Source organism: Gekko japonicus, unplaced genomic scaffold, assembly GCF_001447785.1.
Source record: "Gekko japonicus isolate JY-2015 unplaced genomic scaffold, Gekko_japonicus_V1.1 scaffold135, whole genome shotgun sequence".
NCBI classification, from domain to species: Eukaryota; Metazoa; Chordata; class Lepidosauria; order Squamata; family Gekkonidae; genus Gekko; species Gekko japonicus.
The window spans coordinates 1,776,187-1,796,056 of NW_015175359.1; the positions used below are offsets into that span (position 1 = coordinate 1,776,187).

Below are 19,870 nucleotides of genomic sequence, written 5' to 3' on the forward strand. Positions count from 1 at the left end.
TGCACAGCAAGGAGGGAAAGAGAGAAATCAACGTTCTTAGGCATCAAAACAAATAAATTAGGAGTTGGTGATTCAGCCCTCCCCCACAGCAGTTCCGGTCCTGATTCTGCTGAAGCCAAAAGGAGCCTGATGACAGTTTAAACTAATAGATTTATTGTGGCAAAAGCTTTTGTGGACCGGAGCCCACTTCATCAGATGCATGAAGTATTATCTTCATTTGGCAGCTCTACATATGTCCATGTAGAGAAGCAGTGCAGCTAGAAGGCTGCATGGCTTTTTAGTACCATTCCTTTCTCTCTTATGTGTCTGCCAAACGTCTGTGGTGATAAAAATGAAGAGACAGACAAGCAGAGTCTTAAAGACTAACACAGCCTGCCCTCTGGGAATTTTGCTAAAGTTCACTTACTGGGATCTGACTCAAGTATGTACAAGTTGGAGTAATTGTGCCAATCTGAGTAGCTTATTTTGCATGCACGATTAGGATGTTGTACTTTGCAAAGAATTTAAGGCGGTAGTCCTAGGAACACTTAACTGGGGGTAACGTTGAATAAAACAGGGCCAGATAGTTCAAATCACCACAGCGGACCTGGGATGCGACCCGAAGTGTGCGATCCAAAGTAGTTGTTTCCAGCATCTTTACAGCCTTAATTATCAGGCTTGAAGTGTCCTGGTTAGGACTGAGATAGTGTGTGTGTGTGTGTGTGGGGGTCACGAGTTAAGCTTTTCCTTCCTAGGGGAGGGGGGGAGGCTGCTATGTGTTCCATTAGGAAATTTGCCTGTACTGCTAGAGGTACACAAATGTTTCCCTAGCAGGGCAGACAGTTGTTCCCGTAGACATGTCAGATCAGGAAAACAGTGAGGGGGGAGGCTTGAGGGGCCTCTTGCAGGTGCCTGACCCCAGGATGGCTCAGTTAGCTGTCATCAGGGGAAGGGCCTTCTCTGTTGTGGCCCCTACCCTGTGGAATGCATTCTCGGAGGACACCCACACCCTGCTGGACTTGTTTGGTCTCTGCAGGGCATGCAAGGCCACATTGTTTAGGTTGGCCTTTGCAGGGTAATCCACATATTTGGGCTGTTGTTATTAGTGGTGTGGTTCTAGCCACAAATGTTAATAGTTTAACATTTTAATATCAATATTTTATATTTGTGATGTGTTTTTATGTTGTTTTTGGGTGAGTGGTGACTAAAAATAATCTAACAAATAAAAATTTAAAAAGTACAAACTACAGCTCATGAGTTTTTGCTGATGGGGTCTAGCAACCTTGAGTCCCTTTGGTATCATTTTCTGTATGCCCTTCCCCTTCCCCCTCCCATCTCCTGTGTCTGCTCCTTTCTCCCTGCCAGGTTTGTACAGTCCCACTCTTCCTTCCCAGGGTTTAGTTTTATTATTACGGTCCTAAAACCAGCATACAATATAAACATAATATAAGAAAGAGGAAAAAGACAGAGATAATATACAGAGTAAAAATCTAAATATAAAAACGTTTAAAATGCGACTCCCGCAATTTAAGAATCAGTGCACAAAACTTGGCAACTGCATGTGTATCCTTCCCAGGGTTGCTCCAGCTATGCTTTCTTCTAAAACCAAGTGTCTACCACCCTTTGTTCCTGCTTTAGCGGCCTCCTCTTTTTAGCCTCCCTTGTCCTTCTTAGCTGTGCTCTCTCCCTCCTGCTGTAGTGTGTATCTTGAGCATCCTGAGATTTCTTTGGTGCTGCTCTTCCATTTTGCCTTTGTACCCTCTGCCTTCCCCCCCCTTCACAAGCCTTATTCTCCATCTGCACTTCTTTCATCACGTTTCCTCATTCCACAGCCTGCTCTGCCTTTTCCTTCTGCCTCCTTTTGTCTGAGATTTCTTACGCTCAGCTTCCTTCCATCCTGAGGCCTGTTGTCAGTCTTCGGTCTGCACCAGTGTGAGGTATTAATCCCAGCCAAAATGACAGCTTTCCCTTCAATCATGCAAGCTGGACTGCAGATTGTTTGGTTCTGTGGGTCGCTGAACATTCCATGCTGCTGCTCGTGTTTCACGGAGATCTTGCTAGTGTTATCTCTATATTGAACTCGAGGGGGCTGAAGTAAAGAGAAAGGGTTGCCTAAGGACCTGTAGCAAGTTTGTGGCAGAGGTTAGGCTTGATCTGAGCTCGTTCTCTGGTTTATACCTTGCATTTCCCCACTGACAGCTGGCAAGCATGCTTGCAATCAGTTCATGATTGGCAAAGCAAAGTGGCTAAGCAGTAAATTTCCAACCCCAATTTCCCATGCTTACGTGCCTGAAGTCCAAACCCTGTAGTGCTGGTAAACAAGCATGCAAAAGGGGAGGAGAGAACTGCCACATCCTCGTGAAATGGGGCTGCTTAGTCCTGTCACCATTAATCGTGGTCTTTCAAGGTGTGTTGGAGGTGGCTTCTGCAACTGGAGAGGGGATAAAATGTTGGGGATGGGCCCAGGGCATGATGGTCATGGAAAGTGCCATCAAGTCGCCGGTGACTTAGAGTGACCCTGTAGGGCTTTCAAGGTAAGCGATGTTCAGCGGTGGTTTGCTATTGCCTCTGCGTGGTGACCCTGGACTTCCTCAGTGGTCTCCCATCCAAATACTAACCAGGGCCGATACTGCTGAGCTTCCGAGATCTGACGAGATTGGGCTAGCCTGGGCCGTGAAGGTCAGGGCCTGCCTAAATGCCTTGTGTTCTCTGCTCTGAGCATTGCTGTGCCCAGTACAAGTTTCAGCAGGTGGGTGTGGTTATAATACTGGAACAGTGTAGAGGTCGGCTACCTGCAGGCAAGAGTTTAGTGGGGTCTCTGTACAGCTGATATTGTGCCCTGTGGCTGTGCTCTGGCCCTGTGGTTCCATTTTTTGAAGTAGAGGAAGGAAGAAGCTCCATCCAGTTGTTAACATCTGCGCAGTGACACTTTCCTGTAATGGGGTGCTGAATTCTTCCTATTTCTAAGGGTAAGGGCACTGCGCTAGAGTGTTGACAAGGAAGGATACTCTCTCCAGCGTTACCTTTTCACAGCCTATGGGGTGGGAGGGGAGAGTAAGATAAGGGTGGATTTGGGCGTTGTTGAAAGCTAGCAGGTATTTCCAACACTGGCTCAAATGTCCAACTCTGATTTTGCTGTTTTCCTAGGTGCAAATTCTTCAGCTTAACCGAGACTCCTGAAGACTATACTGTTATATTGGATGAAGAAGGCTTTAAAGGTATCGCTGCTATGCTTGGGTTGGCGGTCTCAACTATTTGTCTTTATCGCCTTTCTTGCGATCTGTTTAAATTGTATTGCAGTTGAAAATCGTTTTCCCTGCCCCCCCAACACATGCCTGATCTCTCTATTGATAGATTTGTTCTGAGTCTTTGGTAAGAAGGATGACCCGGCCCTCTCTTCTAAGGGTAACCTCTTTTAATCCTCCTAAAAGCTTAATTTAAGGGAGGGAAGAAGAGAGGGATGGTCCCAACAGCATCCCTTTATGGCTGATTTTTGCCAGATGGGGCCAGTAGCGGACTCCTAGGACAGATCTGCAGTCCCTGTGGGTAGAAGTGGTGGTGGGTGGAATTGTTCAAGCCTCATGCTTCTTGGTTCCAAGCAAAAAACCCAAAAAGGTAGTAAGAGAAAAGGCATGAGTTCTCAGTGCGTGTTCTCAGAGAGAATCTTGCTGGCGTAGTGGATGTTGTGTATCATTCTCCTCTTTTCTCCGGCATCGTTAGCTTGAGCCTGGAGACATCCTGGGAGTTGAGAGATGTGTGTGGGGGGGTTAAAGTACCACCCAGTGCCTCCCCTTGTCCTCCAGGTACGTGGGGAGGTTGTCTTGGGTTCTAGTTTGGATCTAGTCGTTGGATCTAGTTCGTCTTCCAGGGCTTCACATATGGAAGGAAACGGGTTTAGGTGCACCCTTGTCCTCCTGCTCACTCCCCTTTGTGTGCCCTCTTCCCCTCCCTCACCCGCCTTGAGGTTAGGAGCACCCTGACTACCAACTCCTCAGGCCAGGGCTGTGAGGGTTTAAACAGTGCCCCACAGCCTCTGTATGCCCTGCCTCCCTCCCGTCTTGTGGGGCTGTCTGGCTTGGCACTGACATTTCTCACCTCCCCCCTGCAGCTAGTGCTCCCTCTGGTGCCATCTCCAGGTGTGCCAGGCCACCCAGTCCTGCCTATGGGGCATGTCTCCGCTGACCAGCTGGAGTGCGGAGGCGGAGCTGGCGGTCCCGACTTGCAGTGTCACAGCAGGACTGGCCCGCTGAGGGGCCGCAGTCAGCGAGGCCACCCTCCAGGGCTTCAGAGAGGGGCAGGGGGTGGCGGCAGTGAAGCCAGAGGTGTGTCCTGCCCCGCCTCCATTCCACCCCAGGCACCTCCAAGAGACAGGAGAAGGTGAAGCTAATATCCTTAGGATTTATTTAAAACATTTTTATCCCACCTCTGCTCGGATTAAAGCCAACTCACAGTGCAGCGAGCAATGTGCAGGGACACAAAATATACCAGTCTGAGATACCAGTCTAAATGACAGATGACAGTGCGCAAATTTAAAAACCACACGGTATTAGAACAAGCGCAGCCAAGTCCGCTGAAATGGTTTATCTCCCACCAAATGTCAGATGATTTGGCTTTGCGGTAAAATCTGTCAGTACAGGACACTCACCCTGTTCTGTCTGTGGCCACTTTGGATCGGCATGCAGTCCTGCGACCCCATTTTGGCATAATGAGTTATTTGGGAAGAATCCCTCAGGAGGGCCCTTGTATGTCCACCTAACAGTTGTGCAGTCCCAGCTGACGCAGCACAAGACAAGGAACTTGTGCTTAGAGAAGAAGCCCTCCGCCTAACATCCCTAGGCCCGGGCCGCTAAAGCAGAGCTCTTCCTGGCTTGGGTTTGTTTCCGTCTTCTCGCCTCTGTGGCTTCCTGTTACAGGACAGCACAGGCTTTTGGAGAGAACTCAAGTCCTAAATCTTACTGGACCTGAACCAGAAGATTTTGGTAACTTATAGTGGTTCCCTTTTCTTTGTGCTCCTCACTTGCTCTCCAAAAAACTTCCTTCAAAGAAAGACGGGGAAACTGTTGCTGATCTTGGTGAGAGAATGGGATCACACAATACATTCTCTGAGTTGTGGCCAGGACTTTCCTGGAACACAAGAAAGCCGAGACTGTCGAGTCTGATTCTGCAAACTGGAGTTGTTCATGAAGGTCAGTTTCTGAGAAACAAGAGGTCCTTGAAGGCAACAGAGCACTCTTGTAGCCTTCTTCTTTCCGGCTCACTCCCACATTCAAATCTCTCCCCTTTATGAGATTCTTTCCATTTTCTGCCCAAGTAGGAGACTGTGCCATACCAACTTGACCTTCATATGCAAAGGCCAGGTTTGTTTGCAGGCTTGGCTGCACCAAGAGCTAGGAAAGGAACTTCTCTTTACACCCAGAACATGGTAACATGATGGTGGTGGTGATCAGTGTGCCTGGAGCTTTAGAGTATGACAGGCAGGGCTATTTTTGGCCAGGAACGCACAGGAACGGAGTTCCGGCTGGCTCCCAAGTTGGCCATGCCCAGCAGGAACTCATTAGCATAATAGGCCACACCCAACAGCAGAAACTCATTAGGATTGGCTACATTAGGGGTGTGTGGCCTAACATGCAAAGGAGTTCCTGCTACAAAAAAAGGCCCTGGGTTTTGACAACAAACAAGGTAAACAGAATAAGAAGCAAAAGGTGGGCGTGGCTGGATGACCACACTTCTGGTAACATGGGGGTGCGGCCTAATGTGCTAATGAGCTGTGATGTCAGGGGTGTGGCCCAATATGCTAATGAGTTCCTGCTGTTGGGTGTGGCCTATTATGCTAATGAGTTCCTGCTGGGCTTTTTCTACAAAAAGAGCCCTGAGACAGGTCCCTGTCCCAAGGAACATATAATCTAAAATTTGAAATAAGAGAGGTGGGGATAAACTTGGGAAGAACTTAACAGAAGGAAGAAAACCCAGGTGCAAGGTGAAAAGATTTATTGACGTTGTCTATAGAGCGTTTCACTCTAGGCTTCATCAGGAGATCTTCAGTGGAGTTTTTCAATTTCCACCTTGAGCAGTGAAAACTTGATGAAGAACTTAACGGAAAGAGTTTCGAGGAGGCAGTTTGATGGAAGTGAGAGGAACTGAGCCTATGCAGATGTTCTAGGAGGCAGATCCCAGGCCTAAGGGGGCAGCAACGGAGAAAGGGGCAGATTCATTTGAAGAAGCTTGAGACCTTCAGATGCCTGAGGGTGATGAAGGAGTAAAGATCATTGAGTAAAGATCATTGAAATATGAGAGTGGAGAATGGGGCAGTGGGGAATAAGCAGACTGTGGTGGGCTTTGAAGACTTCTGTGCAGGTCAGGAATGGGCAGTGAAAGGACTTGAGGAGGGATTTTGCCTAATTGGAACAGTGGGAGAAGTGAGTGATTTTTGGATGTGCAGTCCTGTGTAGACGTCTGGGGGCCAAAGTAGGAGAAGACCAAAATGGAGGAGGTTATTGCTGTTAAGGGGAGGGATGAGTATAGCCTGAACCAGAGTTTGAGGGGGCAGCGAGGAAGGACCATATTTTTGCAGTGTTGTAACAGCAGAAATTACCAGACCTGTAACACAGCCTCCACCTTTTGTGAGCTGCGCTGCCCGTTTTGTTAACCGTCACACTGTCCGCTAGGAAATGGCATCTCTCCACCTTGGGTCTAGAACTGTGGGGATTTGGGAAACATTAGTCATTTCGGAGTAAACTATTTGCCATAATAATAAAAAAGATATCTGAATGAGAAGATAAGAGTTGTTGGTTTTGTTTGTTTTTTGAAACTCCAGGAAACCTTTTAAGTAGCTGTGCTAAAAATTCTTTGCCAGGGCATGCCACCCAAGCCCTCTGCAGTGGCTTACCCAAAGTTTCCTTGAAGGAACTGGAAAAAAAGCCCCCATCAGATTCCTGGACGCTGGCAGGACACTACTTAGCAGCATAGGTGACCAAGGAATTCCCCCCCCCCCCCTTCCTTTTTAAACATCTCTGTCTAACATGCTGTATGTTCCTGTGGCTCACTGTAATGTTGCTACAGAGGTTCCTTTGGGTAGATAAGAAGGTTTGCCCTTTATTGGGGAACTGGAACCTTGAAATTTGTTTGTTTTGTGGAAGCCACAGAGCTGCAATTCCCAGTGTGCCATGAGACGACTGAATCCAGCACTCCCTGACTGCCTGAGCAGGGAGGGTCCACACAATATTGATTTCCCTTCTCCTCTACCCTTACATTTTTAGGAAAATAATCCCGAAAGAAGGGATAAGGATTCCATATTGCAATGGACAGCTACACTGGACAGCTATAGGGGAAACGGAAAGAATCTCTGTTGTCCAGACAGCACAGGTCCATCCAGTGCTCCCTCTAAGCTGTGGAGTCTTGCGAGCAAAAATTCTACTTTGTGAGCTACTGACATTAAAGTTGTGAGCAAGTGATTTGGCCAGTTAGGTGTAGTGGTTAGTGGAGAGCCAGTTTGGTGTAGTGGTTAAGTGTGCGGACTCTAATCTGGGAGAACCGGGTTTGATTCCCCACTCCTCCACTTGCACCTCCTGATGTGACCTTGGGTCAGTCACAAGCTTTGGCACAGCTGTTCCTGAAAGAGCAGTTTGTGTCAGAGTTCTCTCAGCCCCACCCACCTCACAGGGTGTCTGTTGTGGGGAGGGGAAGGGAAAGGAGTTTGTAAGCTGCTCTGAGACTCCCAAGTGAAGGGCGGGGTATAAATCCAATCTCCTCCTCCTCCACTGCATGAATTGGTTTGCTCTGGAGCCATCCTTCCTGAGCTAAGACAAAAATGTGTGTGCTGGAGGCTGAAAAAACTGAGACATCTCATACTAACTCGGCTTAGAGGGAACACTGGTTCCATTCCCTAAATCTTAATGAGAGGCCATAGGAGAATGTAGAATGGCAGAAGGCAGTGTTATTAACTAGGCTACCCTGCAGTTGCAGATAAGCCTATATATTGTTCCTGCAGGTGACATGGAATCTGTACATCTGTCCGAGGATAAGAGCAAAGGTTGCCTTCAGTTTTAACCCTGGGGGGGGGGAATGGACCTTGGATATCAAAGGCTGCTGTGAAGCTTCCTGGGGACACAGTCTGTGTAACTGCCTCGCTTCTCCTTGTCCAGGGATCCCTGTAAAGGGGGCATGCCATTGCCAGCCCCTTCCAAGACCGGCAGAGAACAGATGCACAGCAGATGTTGGTATTGTGAATCTGTTCATCCCATGGGGCAAGCACAGGGCCAGAGGAAGAGAGATAGGAAGTGACACCGGGGCTGCCCAGTCAGTGCTGACAACAGCAGCTTTTGTGTAACCGGCTCTTGGCTCCCCTCCAGAATGGGTTTGGCAGAACATTTTCAGAGCGGACGGAAGGCGAGGAGGGATGTTGTTGTTTTTGTGCAGCTCTTGAGGCAAAAGGGTAGCGTAAGACACACAGACCCGGTTTGCCTAATCTATATTGCCTTGCTCTTTTTGGTGTTTAAGACTGTAGTGTTAGCTGAGATATACTAATGCAGTCATACGGAATGTTGATCTGCAAGGGAAACTGAATAGTCTGCCGTCCAGCGCCAGCATGGGGTCGTGGTTAAAAACAGCAGACTGTAATCTGGAGAGCCAGGTTTGATTCCCCACTCTTCTCCCTGAAGCCTGCTGGGGGACCGTGGACCAGTCACAGTACTTCACAAGGTGCTTGTGGGGAGAGGAAGGGAAGGCGATTGTAAGCCGCTTTGAGAATCCTTAGGGTAGAGAAAAGCGGGTTTTAAAAACCAACTTTTCTTCTTGAGGTTGTGTGAGGGAAGGGGAATGTATCAGTTTGGCTGGGATTAAAGATTCACATGGCAGGTTGAGCACTGGGAAGTGCCTCTTGAGTGTAGGGGAGCTGTGATGCCTTTGCTTCGCTTGGGGGCTATTTCTATTCTGGTTGATTGTCCTGCATTCCTGACTGAATCTGATCCGTATTGCTCAGGCCTGAGCTCAGATCTGCTCAGCTATGAACGGCACGTGGCTTTTAAGGGGTGTCTGCACAGGCAAAGGAAGTTGAGAGCATCCCCTAGCCAGGAGGAAGAGAGTGCGTACCAGATAAAAAGCAATGTGGGCCTGAACTCTCTGGCTTAATAGAGGCTTTATGCAGCCTCTGCTATCATGGCTCATTTTTAAAAAATCAATAAGGCTACAACATAGTATGAGTGGGTGGGCACCATCTTGTATTCAGATTTGGCATGCAGCATGGTTGCAAAGAAGACGGGGACGGCAAAGGATGAGATGGTTAGACAGTGTCATAGATGCAACAAACATGAAGTTGAGCAAACTTCAGAGGACGGCGGAAGACCGGAAGGCCTGGCGTGATCTGGTCCATGGGGTCGCGAAGAGTCGGACTCGACTGCACGACTGAACAACAACAACTTCCCCCTATTTTGTAAAACAGTGCAAGCTAAAAAAACCCTGCCTTTGGGTCTCAGGATCCTAGGCTGGGGTAAGTGGTGTGCCTGCCAAGAGAGAGAGGCAGGACTGCTGTTTGTCTAAGCATACTGGTTTCTTGAACACACAGAGCTGCCTCCAGCAGAGCCCAGACCATTGGCCCGTGTAGCTGTTTATTTATGTACAAAATTTATACCCCACTGTTCTGCCCAAGCAGGGCCACCAGGGTGTCTGACAATTGTAAAATACCTGATAAAAAACCAGTTAAAAGCCAAGAATAAAACATGTATTAAAAAACCCAGCAGTTAAACCATAAGCCAGGGCAGGTCATTGAGGGAACACCAAATGAAAGAAAAAGTCTCCCACGCTGGTGGGAAACAGTGATGGAAGGTGACAGACAAATATCCTTGCAGAGGGAGCGCCACAGTTTTGGTGCCACAACTGAGAAGGCCCTCACTCATGTTGTTACCTGCCTAAACTCAGAGGGCCAAGATTGCAGTGGTCAAGTAGGTTTGTATAGGAGTCTGTGGTCCTTAAGGTATGCTGGTCTCAAACGGTATAGGGCTGTTTATGGTAATTGCTGTCCAAGGTCTTGTCCAGGGGTCTTTGCCACCCTTGTTTCCTTTGTTGATTTTAAACTAGAATGGCCAGGGACTGAGCCAGGGAGCTTCTTGAAGCAATGCCTGGGCTCCGCTACTGTGCTGCAGCCCCAGGCAACCGGCTGATTGAACTTCTGACTTGATTTGTTCCAGCTGCACAGCAGGCTGTCTACATCTTGCTCGAGATGCAGATCACATAATATGGTTGTCCTTGGCTAGAGGCTGAAGATATGTGTCAGCAGAAGCAGAGGACTGAATGTTCCAGGGCAGCATAGTAAGTGTCGCCCCACCGTTGGCTGTGGAGCCAAGTGCTCTCTTGTGAAGACTATTCTAGTAGCCCTCCTGTGGCAATTCCTAGGAGGCACTGGGGGTGGAAACCAAATTCGTAAGAATTGCTGTTTCAGTCTTTAAAAAAAAAAAAAAATTCTAGCCCTTATGACTGCAAAGGTTGCTTTCACGTTTGGAAGCATTTCGCCTTGGGACCTGAGATACATATTTTCAATTAATTTAAGTAGATCACAGAACCCAGAGGAGTGACTGGACGGCATTTCCTGTGGTCGCAGGTTGTTCCTCTGTGCCCTGCCTGACTCAGTGGCCCCTCCCTATGACTTATGCAGAATAGTTTATTTGTTTTCTTGTGTTTATTTCAAACCTTCCTGTCCTGTCTTTTGACCCGCCTCCGAGTCCCCAGGGAAGCAAACATTAAACACGTCAAACAATAGAAACAGTGTTTATACGCTAATATATAAAATATTTAAAACAAACAACGCACATAAACACACAAATAGGAAGGAAGAGCTAGTGAGACAACAGCAAACAAAGCAAAGTCTCCACCCGCTGGTGGAAAGCAGAGATAGAGGAAGATAGACCAATCTCCCTGGGGAGGGAGTTCCAAAGTTCTGGTGCCACAACCAAGAAAGATTTCTAGCCTCAGATGATGTACCCAAAACAGGCCTTTCAAAGATGACTGGGGAGGTCTGGGAGGTTCATATGGGAGTAGGTGGCCCTTAAGTGATGCTGGCCCCAAGCCATATAAAGTGCTTTAAAGGTCAATGCCAGCACCTTGAAGTGGGCCCGGGAGCAAATTGAGAGTCAAATGGAGTGATAGGGGTCCCTGTGACCTATTCCAGTGAGTATTCTGGCTACAGAGTGGACAGTCTTCAAGGGCAGCCACAGGTAGAGTGCATTGCAGTAATCTAATCAAGATGTTACCAGGACATGCCCCACCGTGGCAAGATCTTTTCTGCCCAGGAAGGGCTGCAGCTGGTTCACCAGCTGAATCTGGTGGAAGTTGTCCCTAGCCACCTCTGCCTCTTGTTTATTCAACAGGAGACCCAGGTCCAGCAGGACCCTAAACCTATGAACCTGCTTCTTTTGGGGGTGGGGCAACCCCATCCAAAACAGGAAATAATGCAATTCCTGGGTGAGAGACCCCCCCACACACACACACTCATACTAGTAGCACCTCTTTTTTGTCAGAATTAAGTTTCAGTTTGTTAGCTGTCATCCATCCCAGAGCTGCCTCCTGGTACGACTGAAACCAGCGCAAAATGGTGCCCCTCAGTCCCAGCCCCACAAGGTGGTCTACAAGGATACAACGATCTGTGATATCCAACGCTGCTGAGAAGTCCAGGAGAATTAACAGGATCTCACTTCTGCTGTCCATCTCCTGGTGCAGGTCATCCACTAGGGCGACCGAAGTTGTTTCAGTTTCATGACCAGGCTGGAAGCCACACTGGAATGGATCCAAACAATCCACTCCCCCCACTCATACCAGTAGCACCTCTTTTTTGTCAGAATTACGTTTCAGCTTGTTAGCTGTCATCCATCCGAGAGCTGCCTCCAGGTATGACTGAAACCAGCACAAAATGGTGCCCCTCAGTCCCAGCCCCACAAGGTGGTCTACAAGGATACAACGATCTGTGATATCCAACGCTGCTGAGAAGTCCAGGAGAATTAACAGGATCTCACTTCTGCTGTCCATCTCCTGGTGCAGGTCATCCACTAGGGCGACCGAAGTTGTTTCAGTTTCATGACCAGGCTGGAAGCCACACTGGAATGGATCCAAACAATCCACTTCATTCTGAAGTTGCCCAGACGCCACTCATTCAGTCACTTTGCTCAAGAACAATATATTTGATGGTAGAATAAGACACACCATGTCAGTTTGCCTACTCTGGTGGTTAAGGGTGGTGTTAGCTGAGGTATACCAGTGCGGCAGTATGGAATGTCGTTCTGTTCGGGAAACCGAATAGTCTACAGTGCAGGCTCTGTGAGGGAAGGGGCATGTGTCAGTTTGGCTGGGATTAAAAATTTCACATGGGAGGCTGAGCACTGGGAAGTGCCTCTAGAACGTAGGGAAGCCCAGAAGTGAGGCGGCTGAGAAGACTGACAAGGAAGGGGTAGAATGAGGTTGGAGGGAATAGGCAGAGAAAGGGGGTTGAGGCAAGAAGTGGCTCTGGAGAAACTTCAGAGTGTTTAAGCTGTATGTTGCGAAGAAGAGTAGTAGGAAGGTAGCCTGGCCAAGACACTCGGGTAGCTAAAGGGATGCAGTAGGCCTCAAAAACTAGAACCTGAGGAAACAGATCATAGAAACAAGATTGGGGTGAAGCTGGAGAACAGGGCCTCTGCTGTGCACAGTTGGCAGGAATGTGTGGTTACTTACTAGACCCTATCGGGGCAATGATAAAATTTGTTTTCTCCTGTGACTTCAGGGACCAGTGAGGACTGGGGTGGGAGGAAGCCAAATTCCCCATATTGATTTGAACTACCGGTCAGTCCTATAGGTGCAGGCCTCTAGTTTATGCAGGATTCAGGTCATCTCTGCACAGTCCCATCTTGGGCCAGACTTTTCAGGCCTCTGTAAGCGCGTTGAGAATTGCTTGATCGAAGCTGGCGGAGTTGATGGCGGTTTGCTTGGTGTGATCATTCTGAGGGTGTTGAGGCGAATTTGGCCTGAAGGTCTCTTCCCGCCAGAACCCTAGCACTAGGCCCTGCACACGTTCACTCACGGGTGTGGACCCATTCTGGCAAGCCACCAGCCTCTCTGGGTTTTTTTTTTACCAAGGATTGTTACAAAATCCAGGGAGCTACATTGGCCAGGGAGAGTAATGGAGAGACTTCCTTGAGGTGGGCTATCTTAAGCTGTGTGTTCCAGCACTGGGGTTCTGGTAGGCCGGTGAAGCTGCTCTGGTTCCTTTTGCTATGAAATGCCCTGTGCGCTCTCTGTGCTGCTAGTATTTTATTTCTCTTGACGTTCAGTTGGTTCCCAGGCTCCCTACCAATCCCCCGAGTCTGATTAAGTCATTGTTCTTGTGAATGGCTCCATCCTGTTTCCTTGGAACAGAAGGGCCTGTTGATTCTGATGGAGAATATTGGTGGTGCCAATAGACCGAGTAATTACTCGCTTCACATATCAATGCCATGTTGTAGCTGTGTAGAACCACTATAATAGAGGGTTAGACTTGGCCTGCGGGTCTTAGGTTCAGCCGCTCGTTCAGCCACAGAGCTTACTTGGGAGATCACAGCCTGGTTTCTGCCTGTGTACCTGAGCTCCTTGGAGGAAGGATCCTTCTTGCTTGGATCTGGATTGTGCTGAGAAATTCCTCCCAGGCGAGAGGCAGCCTCCTGTCCTTCCATCATACCTGGATCCAGCTGGAATTGCCTCCCCGAGGGATCGTTTTGTCTTCCGCCCAAGTTCTTGTTGGTATCAGATTCCGATTCCTGCAAGGTTGAGGGATCATTTTGTCTTCCGCCCAAGTTGGTATCAGATTCCGATTCCTGCAAGGTGTTTTTGGAATCCAGTTTTTAGCTGCAAAGTGGGGCTAAAATATAAATCTGATGTTTTGAGAAATGCATGGCATATCTGCATCTGTCTGATGTCTATCCAGCCTTTCCTTCAGGGATCTAAAGGTGGTGAGTGGCTGGGCCAGCATCACTCAATGAGTTTCCTGGCTGGGGGAAGGGATTTGAACCCAGGACTCCTCTAGTCTGATAAACTGACTCCTGGGCTGTGCTGGCTGTCCGTCTGGAAACTGCTAATCCCAGATGGGTGGAACAGGCTGCAGTTAATTTAGTGCTGAGTGATTGGTGCACCGAAGAGGCCCTTGGGGGCTGCTTGTCTGTCTCACTTGAGGGAAAGGCGATTGGCTCTGGAAAATGGTGGCTTTCTTAAGAGCAACCCAGTGAGTTCATGACTGAACTGAGATTTAAACTGGGACCATCCAGTGGATTCATAACCATTGTATTCTACCTGTTGGCATCTGTCCAGTTTTGCAGCCAACAGGCAAGGTTCTGGGCTAAGACATGTAAGCAGCTGGTTGGCAACTGGTTTTTTTAATCTTTCTCGGTTCAGAGGGCCAAAAACATTGGCTCTGTCCTCCTGTTCACACCCTGAGCCAAGTTGCAAGCAAAGGGCTCTTTAACTCCCTCTATCCTAGTATGAATAGCAGAGGCCTTTGCATAGCCTTCCCCTTACTGTGTCCCTCAGCTACTTGCAAATTGCAGGCAAAAGCCTCTTTCACGCCCTCCACTGTGAGTGAGGCAGTGTCAGAACACTGTTCTTATGCTTCTCAGTTGCTTATTCCCCACCCAAGAGCCAAGAAGCAGACAAATGAGAGCATCTGGAGAACATTAAGGAGAGAACTCTGTCTGGCCTCTGTTGCTGTTCACACTGAGGAGCACACAGCTAGAAAGAAGCCTTTGTCCAAATTGGAACTTGTGCAGAAGGCAGTGGCAGAGGTGCTTTCCACTGGAGATCTGTCCACCATTTAATCCATAGGCTCAAATGCATGCCCACCATAAAAGGGAAATATGTATCCAAGGTTGTAAGGCATGGGTTGTATGTACCTCAGTGTTGCATTTCTGGATTTTACTTGTCATTCTTTCTTTGTCTTTACTGTTTTTGCAACTGGACTCAAACACCGATTTTACTTGTCACGTTTCAGCACGTGTGCTCTCTGACCATGAAGCTCCCTACAATTGCATGGCCCCAGACAGCTTGTTACGGGGAGGCCAGTTTGTGTGCCAAAATAGTATTTACCAGCTGCTCCATGACTGGTCTGGAGAACAGATTGACCTTCCAGTGGATCTGCAATGTTTAGTCAATCAAAACTGTTTGATAAACTTTTTAAAAAGGTAGTTAGCTGATTTCGCACTATTTTTTTTAAAAAAGTCTTAATACAGGCATTTCCAAAAAACTGGGTGGTAGGCATCATCTTGGAGAGGCATCCCTCCTCTTCTAAGATGAGGACTCGTGTGATATGTGTACATCAGGATGTGATGTGTGTACATTGCCTTGAACAGATTCCTTTGTATACAAATTAATCTGAGCCGTAAAGTTCCCTTGCTCGAAAGCCAGTCGAATCCAACTCTAGGGTTGCGGTGCTCATCTCCGTTTCAAAGCCGAAGAGCCAGCGCTGTCCGAAGACGTTTCCGTGGTCATGTGACTGGCATGACTAAACACCAAGGCGCACGGAATGCTGTTACCTTCCCACCGAAGTGGTACCTATTTATCTACTTGCAATTTCTTGCTTTCGAACTGATAGGTTGGCAGGAAATTTGAGCCTTAGTCAAGCGGATAAATCAGCTGCGGATAAACTTTGCTCATGACTGCTTGAGGTGGCACTTCCTGGCTTATGACCTGATAGATCTGCTGAAATGTGGCTCTTCTTTCTTTTTGGGGGAGGTCATCCGTTTCCAGCCCTCACCACTGTATCTCTTTTCCTTTCAGAGCTACCCCCGTCCGAGTTCTTGCAAGTGGTAGATTCTACCTGGCTGGTGCTCAACGTCTTGTCCAATGGCAGCTCTTCCGCCAACATCCAGCCCATTGGCGTCACCAAGATCGCCAAATCTGTCATTGCACCATTGGCGGAGCACAACGTCTCGGTACTGATGCTCTCCACCTACCAGACTGACTTCATTCTGGTGAGCCTCAGATGTTTTTGGGTGGCTTTTACCTAGAAGATAAGCAGTGTGAGGGGATATGTCTGCATAACCTTTGAGGCTACCCTGGGTTTTGTGCATTTCCTTTAGATTAGCAAATCGTTAACTTATTCTCACTGAACAGTAAGGGAATAATGTGTTTTAAAAGCTGAACCATGTGTTTAATGAAAACATTCCTGTCCTCCTCCATTTCTGGCAAAGTCCCTTGGTCCGGAAAATATTTTCATCCTGTTAATTGATTACTTAAAAGCGTATATTAAAACTCGTGAGGTGGGAGCGTGTGGACTTCAGACCTCCTTTTTTTGGATCACTGTCAGATCAGTTAGAGTTTTCTAAGGCGTTGGACCTCAGCCAGAAGGTCCCAGACCCACAAGCGAAGGCCGAGACTGAGTCACCTTCCAGCTGGGCTGAGACCCGTGTGGTGATGGACACAGTCTTGGGGGTGGGGGACTGATCCTGTAGTCAACCAGTCTTTCTGCCATTATGGAGCTGGGGAATCTGACCTCTTCTGCAAACAAAACAAAAGAAGCTGTGTTGTAAAATAACTAGATTTTGATCAGATTGAGACTAGCTCCTGAGCTTGGTGGTATAAAGTTACACAAATTTTTATCAGATTGAAAAAGAAGCCCTTGTGGGGTCACTTAACGACAACATGTAAGAATCAAGTGGGCTTTTGTTAATGAAAGCATTCGACTCTTGTAGGCTGCTGTTAGGCAACAACCAGTGAGCAGACCATCAGTAGTAAATCTTGTGGACTAGTAACTTTTGCAGGCACTTTCCAAGGTTGTTTGATTCCTTTGCATAACTGCTGCTTCCTGAGGCTGGCAGGCAGACGAGAGTCAAGGCAAACAGGAGGAGGGCAGAGTAGGCCCAAGGCCGGGTATGGAGGCAACAACAGCAAGCTGTTGAACCAGTAAAGCTTCCAAGCTTCTGCAGGCTTATATAAGAAGCTGGGATCTCCGCCCTTCCTTATGATCTGTCAAGAACTGCTACACCTTATCATCTTCCTGAGAGAGACTGGAGAGAGGCAGGCCACAGACTGCTTGTTTTTCATCAGGTCCCTGTCTCTGCCCTGGTCTTCCTTTGTCTCTGATCCTCGGTTGGGGGGGGGGGCTCTATGGGTGTGGGATCTTGGCTGCGCTCCTGCAGCGGCTCCAGGTCATGGGAAGGTGCCAGTGGGCTACAGGGCTTTCCAGGTAGTTCCTGGTCTGTTGGCTGACGGGGGGGTAGAGCTCACGAGTGTTTGCTGTGGCAGAATCCTAGTGTCGGCCTGCAGAGCACTCAGAGGGGCCTGAACCTTAGAAATCTGAGGACCTCTCATCATCTGGTCTGCCCTAGTGGAACTGGGGCAAACCATGGTAGTGCAGAAGATTGGGCATCTTGCATCCCTGTTCTACAAGATGGCTGGAAGGCCTACTCAGCTCCCCCCCCCCCCCCCCCCCCAATTTTCAAACATAAATGGTGGGCTGTACCACTTTATGCTGCAGGTGGAAGATCGCATTTTGGAGAGTTCTTCTATGTAAAGAGGTCCCCACAAATGGAAAACCAGCACAGTAAGCACTGTGTGTGGGAATGTGTGGCAGAACTTTTCTTCCTGCTCTCCTAATTTTCTGTTTGCATAGCATTACTTTTTATGAATGCTTCAAGCTGGAACGCAGTTCCTGCAGTGTGAACAGGTATAACCCATTCAACTGTTTCATTCTCTTGTACGTGTCAGCAAGGTCTTGTTCAGATTTTATCAGACGTGGCTTGAATGCACATATGACCAGTCTTCACAAGCTGTAGGATTTCTGACCATCTGAAAATCCACAAGCATCCCCTGCAATCTCAAGCCACTGAATTCTACACTCAGTACCAGTTGTTGTTCTTGATTACCTGCGGGCTTGGTGCTAGGGAGGCCGCAGAATTTGCACTCAGATGCGACACCACCCTTCTCATTGCAAAGGAAGCTTGAGATCTAGCAGTGACTTTTGACCTCTCTTTCAGGTGCGGGAGAAAGACTTGCCTGTTGTGATTCACACACTGGAAGGCGAGTTTGATATTTACAAGGAGGTGAATGGGGAGCCAGTCCCTGCAAACTGTGATGAGGCAAGCAACGGTTTCCTGAAGCCAAAACAAGGTAAGTGTCTTAGGTGCAGCACAGTTCCTGGGCATTGCATCCTTGCATCCAGGTGACAATGGTTGGCATTCCCAAGTAGTAGGCTGTGAGCCCAGTAAATCACATTCCCTGGTCTGCCTTTGTCTGACAAAAGTGAGCTTATACCCTGGGGAATGTTGTTGATCTTTTAGGTGCTACTAGACTTGGAACTTTCCTCCCCTAATACAGGCTAACACAGCTGCTCACCTGAAACTGATCCACTTCTAGCCAATTAAGTTTGCAGCCTTTCATCCCTGCAGTGGATAGCATTCCATTGATGTCCTGTGATGTTTTAAAAGTGCTGCACACTTGCTTCTACATTTTGGAGACAGGATACTGGGGCTTACCAAGTGCCACCATCAGAATTTTTAAAAAGTAATACATTGCTTCAAACAAAGTTCCTTCAACAGCCTCCTAGCTCTGTCGTGCACACATCAAATTTGTGTATGTGGCCAATGCGCTGGGTGTGGGTAAGAATGAAGATACTGTTCCTTCCTTATCTTACATAGCTGAACTTGGGCACAATGCCTGCATGTATACAGCCTGTTCCCCATCATTGGGACGAGGACACTGGGGCATCACAGGGATACCGCCAGAGGGCAGAGTAACATCTATCTACAGCCCTGGCCCTCCCCTTCTGGTATTGAAGACGTTGGGCTCTTTCTATTCTTGCATCCTGATTGAACTGAATTTTAACTGTTTTACCTATTTTATATTGTATGCACTTTGTGCCTTGTTGTAAGCCGCCCTGAGCCCGCTGGCGGGGAGGGCGGGATATAAATATAATTAAATAAATAATAATAAATTGAGTCCCCCATATATACTCTTATAGAAATGTACCTAGGAGAGGGGTGGACCACTTTACTGGTTCACATTATGTGCATTGGCCCTGTACACTGAGATGTTGCATATCCAAGGCTTCTGTTGTTGGAATGCACTGCTGCAGATGGGCTTAGATACTTGTACATGGCACAGGGGATGGCTGCTCTTATATCAGAGAGAGGGGGCATTTCTTTCTCTCTCCCCCATTCTAGCAGTGAATGCCACTGTCCACCCAGTCCAGAGCCCTCAGAACAGGTTCTGCATTCTGAGCGTTGCTCCTGACTCCTTGCCAGCCATTGCCACCATCCTCATTGATGTCCTGTTCTACTCACATAGGTAAGAAAGCGGCTTTGAGGAAGTCTTCCTTTGGAATGGGAGAGGCCCCACCCATTCCATGCTACAGAGCCAGTGTCCTGGATGATTTGAAGTGGTGGAGAATTAATTTGGCCCAGTTCTGAGGCCAACCAGGAAGGATCCTAAATGGCTCTTTTCTAAGGGAATAAATTACTGTGGGCCATATTTTGTTCCCTGCACGCCTGTGGCCAAGTGCTGGCTGATTGGGGCTTATGGAGGGTGTTGCATCTCGTCTTGCATTTTTCTTCTACACATAACTATGGGGCTGCATTGACAGGCCTCAACCCTTGTAACTGACTGTGCCTTTGCATTGTTGTTGGGGTTTAATCTGCTCATCAGAGGGCTGCTAAAGTGCTGGCTGATTGGGGCTTATGGAGGGTGTTGCATCTCGTCTTGCATTTTTCTTCTACACATAACTATGGGGCTGCATTGACAGGCCTCAACCCCTGTAACTGACTGTGCCTTTGCATTGTTGTTGGGGTTTAATCTGCTCATCAGAGGGCTGCTATGCGTGACATGAAGATACTGTCGTGAAGCGGTGTCTGCATCATAAAAAGAACAGCCTTGTCTGATCAGACCGTGGGGCCTGGCTTTGCATTTCAGTCTG

At 48.1% G+C, this 19,870-nt stretch overlaps 1 protein-coding gene across 1 annotated transcript in view; it reads left to right on the forward strand.

Moving 5' to 3' along the window:
• Positions 1-19,870, forward strand: part of GATSL3 (GATS protein-like 3) — a 31,072-nt gene that overhangs the window by 4,113 nt on the left and 7,089 nt on the right. The window contains exons 2-5 of the mRNA XM_015425329.1: positions 3,127-3,197; positions 15,739-15,932; positions 17,937-18,069; positions 19,122-19,245. Coding sequence (XP_015280815.1) covers positions 3,127-3,197; positions 15,739-15,932; positions 17,937-18,069; positions 19,122-19,245 — 522 coding nt within the window. The remainder of the gene's footprint in view (positions 1-3,126; positions 3,198-15,738; positions 15,933-17,936; positions 18,070-19,121; positions 19,246-19,870) is intronic.